The sequence below is a fragment of the Salvelinus alpinus genome, chromosome 23, assembly GCF_045679555.1.
Source record: "Salvelinus alpinus chromosome 23, SLU_Salpinus.1, whole genome shotgun sequence".
Classification (NCBI taxonomy): domain Eukaryota; kingdom Metazoa; phylum Chordata; class Actinopteri; order Salmoniformes; family Salmonidae; genus Salvelinus; species Salvelinus alpinus.
In genome coordinates this window covers 34443048-34453600 of record NC_092108.1, presented here as the reverse complement: position 1 = coordinate 34453600, position 10553 = coordinate 34443048, and the positions used below count along the sequence as shown (strand labels likewise).

The 10553-nt window shown below is 42.5% G+C and overlaps 1 protein-coding gene and 1 non-coding gene across 2 annotated transcripts; both read right to left on the bottom strand.

The window, feature by feature from the left end:
- Positions 1-8235: 8235 nt before the first annotated feature.
- LOC139551295 (small ribosomal subunit protein uS19-like) lies at positions 8236-10296 on the bottom strand. The gene is made up of 4 exons (XM_071362789.1): positions 10209-10296; positions 9739-9824; positions 9048-9282; positions 8236-8432 (listed from the first exon to the last, which is right to left on the bottom strand). Exons 1-4 carry the CDS (start codon positions 10209-10211, stop codon positions 8319-8321), a joined length of 438 nt encoding a protein of 145 aa, XP_071218890.1. The 5' UTR covers positions 10212-10296; the 3' UTR covers positions 8236-8318.
- Positions 9557-9694, bottom strand: LOC139551414 (small nucleolar RNA SNORA35). Its single transcript, XR_011670280.1, has one exon. It is a non-coding gene; the product is annotated as a small nucleolar RNA SNORA35 (small nucleolar RNA).
- Positions 10297-10553: the final 257 nt, after the last annotated feature.

Here is a 10553-nt window from a genome sequence, read left to right as displayed (position 1 = left end):
GTCTCAACATTAACAATGATTCAGATTTGTTCATATTTAAGACATTTGCATTAAATTTGGGTTTTAAATGCCCCCAATGAGAATCACTGTATACATATTGGCTTATAGAGCAAACACTATTCTGGGGCAGCAGTAAAATTATTGTAAGGAATACTCAGTAGGGTCTATGGTGTCATGTCATAGGGCTCTGAATAATACGGAGTGTTGCTGGCCTTTTACTGTGGTCAAACAGATTAAAATGGGGTGCCTGGACACCATACGGTACAAATATAACACTGTACAGGAAAATAATTATTTGTGCAGATGTAAAAGTGGGTTGGGGAGTACTTAGTAGCGTCTGTAGAATCTGTATGTGGTGTTATTTCATGGGGGACTGAGGTCTTTATGCCCAGCAACACCTTCTACTCCACCCATTCTATTGGTCCCAATGCAATACACTATAAGCCTATAAATTACATATTGGCTTATAGAGAAATAAACTATTCTATGTGCAGAGGTAAAAGTGTGGTTGGGAGTACTCAGTACGGTCTGCAGAAAAGCACCTTCCAATGACCTGGTGGTATTCATGTTCCTGAAGTAATTGCCCATATACATACTAAACTATCAACACTCAAAAAACAAGCACAATAAGGTAACCTTTTCAGTCAAAACAAAAAAAGAATTTATGAACAATTTTAACATAATGAATATCAATCAGGCTATAGGTACACAGTCACTTCAGTCACCAATTTAATAAAATGTGTCCATTTAAAAGTATCTAGGATACATTCATTTGTTTCAGTGGAGTCCAGACAACAGCTTGTGGATTGCCCGTTGGGCCAGCTGTGTTCTGGTGGTATAAACCTACTTAACCAGTTTAATAGAATGGGAAGCCCATCCACAATTGATGGCTCATCAGCAGACAATTAAGCACACTAGGCAGCCTGTTTTTTGTTTTGATGTTGTTGTTTTTTAAACTATGCTAAGCAGCCTGTTAGAAGGTCTGTGAGAGGGTCTGTGAGAGGGTCTGTGAGAGGGCTTTGCGCATGCAGGAACAGTTGTGTATGCTTTTTAACAGAATAGTGTAGGTTAACAGGAAGAATAAACCAATATCACGACATGCCTTGCTCATATTGATATCAAACGGTATCGATATCATATCAAATTACCGATATTGGTGCCAACCACTATATAAAATAAATAACATATTTATATTTAAATATAGTTAAATTTTTAAGCATATACAGTGCCTTCAGAAAATATTCATACTCCTTGACTTATTCCACATTTTGTAGTGTTACAGCCTGAATTGAAAATGGAAATGTTGTCTTCACACCCATCTAAACACAATAATCCATAATCACAAAGTGAAAACATGTTTTTAAGACATTTTTGCAGAATTTATTGGAAATGAAATACAGAAATATCTCATTAACATAAGTATTCACACCCCTGAGTCAATACATGTTAGAATCACCATTGGCATCGATTACAGCTGTGAGTCTGTCTGGGAAAGTCTCTAAGAGCTTTGCACACCTGTATTGAACAATATTTGCACATTATTCTTTTAAAAATTATTCAAGCTCTGTCAAGTCGGTTGTTGATAATTGCTAGACAGCCATTTTCAAGTCTTGCCATAGATTTTTAAGCCAATTTAAGTCAAAACTGTAACTAGGTCACTCAGGAACATTCAATGTCATCTTGGTAAGCAACTCCAGTGTATATTTGGCATTGTGTTTTAGGTTATTGTCATGCTGAAAGGTAAATTTGTCAACCGGTGTCTGTTGTAAAGCAGACAACCAGGTTTTCCTCTCAGATTTTTCCTGTGCTTAGCTCTATTCCGTTTCTTTTTATCCTAAAAATCTCCCTAGTGCATGCCGATAACAAGCATACCCAAAACATGATGCAGCCACCACCATACTTGAAAATATGAAGAGTGGTACTCAGTGATGTGTTGTGTTTGATTTGCCCCAAACATAACGCTTTGTATTCAGGACATAAAGTTAATTTCTTTGCCAAATGTTTTGCAGTATTAACTTTAGTGCCTTTTGCAAACAGGATGCATGTTTTTGAATATTTGTATTCTCTACAGGCTCTCTGTCATTTAAGGTTAGTATTGTGGAGTAACTACAATGTTGTTGATCCATCCTCAGTTTTCGCCTATCACAGCCATTAAACTCTGTAACTGATTTAAAGTCACCATTGGCCTCATGGTGAAATCCGCAAGCAGTTTCCTTCCTCTCTGGCAACTGAGTTAGGAAGGACACCTGTATATTTGTAGTGACTGGGTGTATACACCATCCAAAAGTGTAATTAATAACTTCACCATGCTCAAAGGGATATTCAATGTCTGCTTTTTTTACCCATCTACCAATAGGTGCCCTTCAATGAAGCTACAAGCTTGGCACACCTGTATTTGTGGAGTTTCTCCCATTGTTCTCTGCAGATCCTCGCAAGCTCTGTCAGGTTGGATGGGGAGCATTGCTGCACAGCTATTTTCAGGTCTCTCCAGAGATGTTCGATCTGGTTCAAGTCCAGGCTCTGGCTGGGCCACTCAAGGACATTCAGAGACTTGTCCCGAAGCCACTCCTGCGTTATCTTGGCTGTGTGCTTAGGGCGTTGTCCTGTTAGAAGGTGAACCTTCACCCCAGTCTGAGGTCATCCCAAAACATCCCCACAGCATGATGCTGCCACCACCATGCTTCATAGTAGGGATGGTGCCAGGTTTGCTCCAGATGTGACGCTTGGCATTCAGGCCAAAGAGTTCAATCTTGGTTTCATCAGACCAGAGAATATTGTTTCTCATGGTCTGAGAGTCTTTAGGTGACTTTTAGCAAACTCAAAGCAGGCTGTCATGTGCCATTTACTGAGGAGTGGCTTCCGTCGGGCCACTCTACCATAAAGGCCTGATTGGTGGAATGCTGCAGAGATGGTTGTCCTTCTGGAAGGCTCTCCCAACTCCACAGAAGGACTCTAGAGCTCTGTCAGAGTGACCATCAGGTTCTTGGTCACCTCCCTAACCAAGGCCCTTCTCCCCCAATTGCTCGGTTTGGCTGGGCGACCAGCTCTAGGAAGAGTCTTGGTGGTTCCAAACATTTTCCATTTAAGAATGATAACAATGGGTTTTCCAATTGGCCATTGCAAAGTTTTGGCAACTCCCTACCAAAATTGGAAATAAAATGTTTCATTATGTTGCATAATAGAAAGTATTGCCAATAAAATAGAATGGTAATCCAAACATTTATTTTATTTAAAAAAAAGTGATTCTTAACTTTCTGATCCTCCCCAACATCCCTGCCACCCCCATACAATTTATGTTTCAGATTTGGTTGTTCAACAGCATTATTTTTATTTAACATATGTTTTGTCAAATCATTCTGATCTATGCATTTACAGCTAACTATCACCACAGACAACAGAGTCACTATCAGTTCAAGAGTAGGGCAGGCCAGGGCTCATGATTGGGATATCCATTGCAGTGTGTAATGCAGTGTAGCCACACCATCCCAGCAGCGCAAAAACTCGGAAAGGAAGTTAGAAATATAACTTTGCCCTGTGCTTCTCCAAGCATGCACTTCGTATTGCCTCGGGCCCTGGGCCTATAGAGTGCCACAGTATGAGTCATAATAACCATACAACCTAGCAGTCAAACAGGGAAATGGTGTCAATCATTTCCCCACCATTTTTATCAAAGAGGATTTTTAGAAACACTTAACCTGGTTTGACGTTTTGAACAGTGCAAATCTCTCTAGGACACGGTGACTTTTATCAATACATTCGCACGCATTTACCCTTAAAAAAATTTGCTGCTAATGTGGCTATCATAAAGAACTACAAATACCACAGAGATCTGGACAGCCTGCCGAATTGAAGAAAAGGTAAGAATCTCTGGATTAACTATATAATATTATATATAACTATATACATTTCAGGATTAATAAATTGGCTACATTTCTTTCAATTGACAATTCTGTGAACTGTCTTGTGCAATTTTTAAATGGACACAATACCTGTTAGCATAGGTGTCAGCTGGAGATGACGTGCAGAGATTTGTAGTCTGCTTTGATGCTAATTAGCATTTTATAATCTGAGAGTAAGTAGAGCCAAATATATTGTCCGAGAGAGATTTACATGGCTATCAAAACCGTCACGCTAGTGTAAACCTGCACGAAACACAGACCTTATTTTTTGTGTGTCGAAAATCAGGGTCTTGTCCTGACTGCAGTTCGGCATCATAACCGACCTCAATGGGCAAATGCTCACCTTCAATGGCCACTGGCATGCTAGAGAAGGGTGCTCTTCATGAATGAATCCCAGTTTCAACTGTACCGGGCAGATGGCAGACATGTGGGCAAGCGGTTTGCTGATGTCAACGTTGTGAACAGAGTGCCTCATGGTGGTGGTGGGGTTATGGTATGGGCAGGCATAAGCTACAGACAACAAACACAATTGCATTTTATCTACGTCAATTTGAATGCACAGAGATACAGTGAGGAGATTCTGAGGCCCATTGTCTTGCTTTTCCTTTTCCGCCATCACCTCATGTTTCAGCATGATAATACACAGCCTCATGTTGCAACGATCTGTACACAGTTCTGGAAGCTGAAAATGTCCCAGTTCTTCCATGGCCTACATACTTAGCAGACATGTCACCCATTGAACATGTTTGGGATGCTCTGGATTGACGTGTACGACAGCATGTTCCAGTACCTGCCAATATCCAGCAACTTCGCATAGTCATTGAATACGAGTGGGACAACATTCCACAGGCCACAACCAACAGCCTGATCAACTCTACGTGAAGGAGATGTGTCGTGCAGCATTAGGTAAATGGTGTTCACACCAGATACTGACTGGTTTTCTGATCCACACCCCTACCTTTTTTTAAGGTATCTGTGACTCCACGTCATGTGAAATCCATAGATGTCCATAGTTTTTTAGGGCCTAATGAGTTTATTTCAATTGAATGATTTCCTTATATGAACTGTAACTCAGCAAAATCTTTGAAATTGTTGCATGTTGCGTTTCTATTTGTGTTCAGTGTAGATCGCTAACTCTAAATATAATACCCAATGCTAGTACTATATGTATTCATCCAACAGTACATTTTATGTACTAAAAAAACTTTGCAGTTGTAGGCAACTACCCATGAGACCTACAGGCTTATGCCCTCGAAATGGCTTGTGCGTATTTCGCTGACATGCTGCACCAAATCTGAAAGCCCTATCAAATATCTTGGTTGTAAAATAGTTGCAACTGAGCTGAATATTGAGAGTTAAGAAATATAAATTATACCTACAGAAAGCTGAGACTCTCCTCTCTTCGACGAGGACGAGTGGATGAAGCTTCCAAAGCTGTGTTTCTCCTGCAATTGCATTTTGAAATGTTATACGATCAGAACACCTTTTTCTCTCGAGTGCTTGGGGGAGAGAGGAGAGTGGCTCGCTCATCACAGCAGAAGACCCCAGCAATGCCACAGGGGCTGGGCAGAATCTTTCATTACACAAATCACGAGGATAGGCCTTTTGAGTGGCACTGCATCGCAGTGCTTGAGGTGTCACTGTAGGACCGGGTTCGATCCCAGGCTGTGTCACAACTGGCCTTGAGGGCTTTACTTGGTTCATTGCGCTCTAGTGACTCCTTGTGGCGGGCTGGGTGCCTGTATGTAGACTTCGGTCATCAGTTGAACGGTGTTTCCTCCGACACGACACATTGGTGCAGCTGGCTTCCGGGTTAAGCGGGCGGGAGTTAAGAAGCGCGGTTTGGCGTGTCATGTTTCGGAGGACGCATGACTTGACCTTCTCCCGAGCCCGTTGGGAAGTTGCAGAGATGAGACAAGATCACAATTGGGAAGAAAAAGGGGGCAAAAAAAATCATGAGGATAATAATGCACTTTACTGTTTGACCAAATCAGGATTTTAGCCGGCTCGCTCTTGTAAAGGGTTTAAACACTGTTTCCCATGCTTGTTCAATGAACCATAAACAATTAATGAACATGCACCTGTGGAACGGTCGTTAAGACACTAACAGCTTACAGACGATAGGCAATTAAGGTCACAGTCATGAAAATTTAGGACACTAAAGAGGCCTTTCTACTGACTCTGAAAAACACAAAAAGAAAGATGCCATCTGCGTGAACGTGCCTTAGGCATGCTGCAAGGAGGCATGAGGACTGCAGATGTGGCCAGGGAAATAAATTGCAATGTCCGTACTGTGAGATGCCTAAGACAGCGCTACAGGGAGACAGGACAGACAGCTGATCGTTCTCGCAGTGGCAGACCACGTGTAACAACGCCTGCACAGGATCGGTACATCCGAACATCACAACTGCGGGACAGGTACAGGATGGCAACAACAACTGCCCGAGTTACACCAGGAACGCACAATCCCTCCATCAGTGCTCAGACTGTCCGCAATAGGCTGAGAGAGGCTGGACTGAGGTCTTGTAGGCCTGTTGTAAGGCAGGTACTCACCAGACATCACTGGCAACAACGTCGCATATGGAAATAAACACACCGTCGCTGGACCAGACAGGACTGGCAAAAAGTGCTCTTCACTGACGAGTCACGGTTTTGTCTCACCAGGGGTGATGGTCGGATTCGCGTTTATCGTCGAAGGAATGAGCGTTACACTGAGGCCTGTACTCTGGAGCAGGATCATTTTGGAGGTGTAGGGTTCGTCATGGTCTGGGGCAGTGTGTCACAGCATAATTGGACTGAGCTTGTTGTCATTGCAGGCAATCTCAACGCTGTGTGTTACAGGGAAGACATCCTCCTTCCTCATGTGGTACCCTTCCTGCAGGCTCATCCTGACATGAACCTCCAGCATGACAATGCTACCAGCCATACTGCTCGTTCTGTGCGTGATTTCCTGCATGTCAGTGTTCTGCCATGGCCAGCAAAGAGCCCGGATCTCAATCCCATTGAGCACGTCTGGGACCTGTTGGATCGGAGGGTGAGGGCAAGGGCCATTCCCCCCAGAAATGTCCGGGAACTTGCAGGTGCCTTGGTGGAAGAGTGGGTAACATCTCACAGCAAGATCTGGCAAATCTGGTGCAGTCCATAAGGAGGAGATGCACTGCAGTACTTAATGCAGCTGGTGGCCACACCAGATACTGACTGTTACTTTTGACCCCCCCTTTGTTCAGGGACACATTATTCCATTTCTGTTAGTCACATGTCTGTGGAACGTATTCCGTTTATGTCTCAGTTGTTGAATCTTATGTTCATACAAATATTTACATATGTTAAGTTTGCTGAAAATAAACACAGTTGACAGTGAGAGGACGTTTCTTGTTTTGCTGAGTTTCCAACAGAAAAATTGCACAAAAATCTTTACAAAAAAATCTTAACAGGTCCATGGAATGCCGGCCATGGCACCTTTGTTATTTACTTACATCTCTTTTCTTTTAATTAGTGTGAATTTCGACCAGCCCACCCATCTAAAACATGGTCCAGCCCATCTGTCATTGCCAGATGGCCAATCCGCCCCTATTATACACTATGAAAGCGGCAAACATTATTTCGTATCATACACATTGCGGTAAAACGCTGAATTATTTTGAAGGGAAAATTCGGAAAAACGGAAGTCTTAATGCTGCTGCCATGACGCTAATCACAATGCGGCTAGACGTAAACGTAGATCACTAAGAACACCCAGCAACCTTTAACCTGGGCTCCTCTTCGGCAGTGATCATGCTGCGTGAGCGAAGCCTAACCAGAAATCCTGATTTGGTTGGATATGAGACAAGAATTATTCCTTGTTATAAAAATAAATGGTATGCACTCAAATGTAACCAGTAGGTATTGGCATGAGTTTCCCAAGTAGTAAATTACTCAAGATTATTGCATTGGAAACAGCAGATGCAGATATTCAAAAAAATAAACTGTGTGAAGGCCCATATTGCCTTTACACAAGCTAGGGTTTTGTTGACTACACATGTGAATGTTTGGCAGTCATGTTCTTTGAACAAAATACAACAATAACCTCACAAACCACCGAATTTTACCCGTTTACAGTGGCAATCATTTTTATGCAAATTCAGCAGTTCAGCTCTGCCCATTAAACAAAAACTGGACCCAATTAATTTGACACATTGGCAGGAGCACCAAGGGTAATTCAAAAAATAATAATCTTTGTGCAGTTAAGCAAATGCATGAAATATGTGGACTTAACTCAAATACGGCAATTTACAACCAAATTCCTTTAGGGTAATTCAAACCATGTCCAATGGGGTAAAAAAATGTCATGTCACAATTCAAGCAAACATTTTTTAATTGAAAGCCAACAGACAAGTGTGTGGGGACTCAAATTTTATTTATACAAAGACCACAGCCATTCTACTTCAGTGGGATGAAACGGGAAGAATGTGTCGCTCCGATACCGGGACGACCGTGCTTGACTGGCTTGTAGGTGATGGAGAACTCCCCCAGGTAGTGGCCACACATCTCAGGCTGGAGAGAGAAATGTACAACGTTAGTGTTGAGCAGGATAATCCTATTACTTGACATTTCAGCTAGAATACAACCTTGACTAAAAAGTAACTACATTCTCTAGTGTGTTGACACTATACAACACCCGAAGAATTAGTGTTACCGGTCAAAAATCAGGGGTTGTTGCAAAAGGTGAGACAAATTTAGATTCATTGCGTGCACTTGAGGGGCAAGAGTATGAGGAAACCAGCAAAAAGCAAACCATTTTTTACAATTACAATCTCAGGGGAGGCCCGGCCATGCTAGGTGTATTTAAAAAATAAAATAAAATGTTAAACCTTTATTTAAACTAGTCAAGTCAGTTAAGAACAAATTCTTATTTACAATGTCAGCCTACCAAAAGGCCTCCTGCGGGGATGGGATTAAAAATATAGGACAAAACACACATCACGACAAGAGACAACACAACATAAAGAGAGACCAAAGACAACATGGCAGCAAGACAAAACATTGGGCACAGACAACAGCACAAAGGGCAAGAAGGTAGAGACAAGACATCACACAAAGCAGCCACAACTGTCAGTAAGAGTGTCCATGATTGAGTATGCGAGTCCAGCGATCTCCCCCAAACCTCACCTTGATTTCAACCTGGTTGAAGGTCTTGCCGTTGTACACTCCGACCATGGAGCCGACCATCTCAGGCAGGATGACCATGTCCCTGAGGTGAGTCTTCACCACCTCAGGTTTCTCCATGGGGGGAGCCTCCTTCTTGGCCTTACGCAGGCGCTTCAGGAGGGACTGCTGCTTGCGGCGAAGGCCGCGGTTGAGCCTCCTCCTCTGGCGGGCGCAGTACAACTGCATCAGCTGTTCACTGGAAATGGGGGGGGGTGATCATAATTCCATCCGGGACATTTTCAGATGCACAGTAAAACATCAGCTCCAAACAGCAGACTGAAGACTTACAGGGGAGTTAAATTACAATGAATCCTGACTGCCAGAGTCAGTGTTTCTTCACTAATTGTACTACATGGTAACCCCAAACTGGTTGGCCTTAAGTGAACATATTTAGTTAAAGCCCAATTCATCACATAATGATTTGTATGAAATGCAAAATGTAGAAAACAAATGGAACACAGCCCATTCATAAATGTACCCAACTTTCGAAAGAGCGAGTGCCACTGCCACAGACTTTCACCCTTCTGCAAGATGGGGTTCATTTAGCATTGGTATGATGGTTACACTCACGGTAAAAGCTGAGCTTTCACCGACATACCACAATGCAACCACCAATATAGTGGTGGAGTACTGAAATAATTGGTTTACTCACTAGGACATGTCCAGAAGCTGGTCCAGGTCCACACCTCTGTAGGTGAACTTCCTGAAGGTACGCTTCTTCTTGATCTCAACTTCCGCCTAGGAAAGCAACGCAAATTACTTCAACGCAGTGGATATCGTGGGCCAACGACAACAGCTGTATGTTGAACAAGGCATTTGCTGTGAAATACTTCAGAACATTCCTAGCGACTGTTTTTAGTCGGGATTTCGTGCCGAACTCATGTCTCTAAAAGAGAAAACGTGACTCGGTGAAAAGCATTGGCACTGCAGGCTACTGTGTCATTAGCATACATCCCAAGCTTTATGGTAGCGCCAATCTTGTTCCATCCTAACATTTAGCAATGTACCGATTGATAAATGGTGATGAACCGAAATATATGAATTATTAAACAGAAGGTTTTATAATTTGCTGAGATGGACATAGATTGTCATATTCGGGTACTTGTAAATTTGGTCACCTACCATCTTGCCTGATGTTCCGGGGAAAAGAACATTCAGAATTCTCGTTGGTCCCAATATCGCGCGACTCACAGAGACATCCGGTTATCTATTTCCGGCCATAAAAATAGTTGTATTTTTCACTGGACCGGTAGGTGGTGGTACTGCACTCAATACTGTAACTCGCTCTGGATTAGAGCGTCTGCTAAATGACAAATGTAAAATGCCATCCATTTTCATGAAAGTCCTCACAGAAAAATACATTGACATGCAATAGCACATAGGCAGGAGATAAAATAAATGTGCATTTTATTATTTACCAACAAACGCAGGTAGCCTAGCGGTTAGAGCGTTGGGATAGTATCTGAA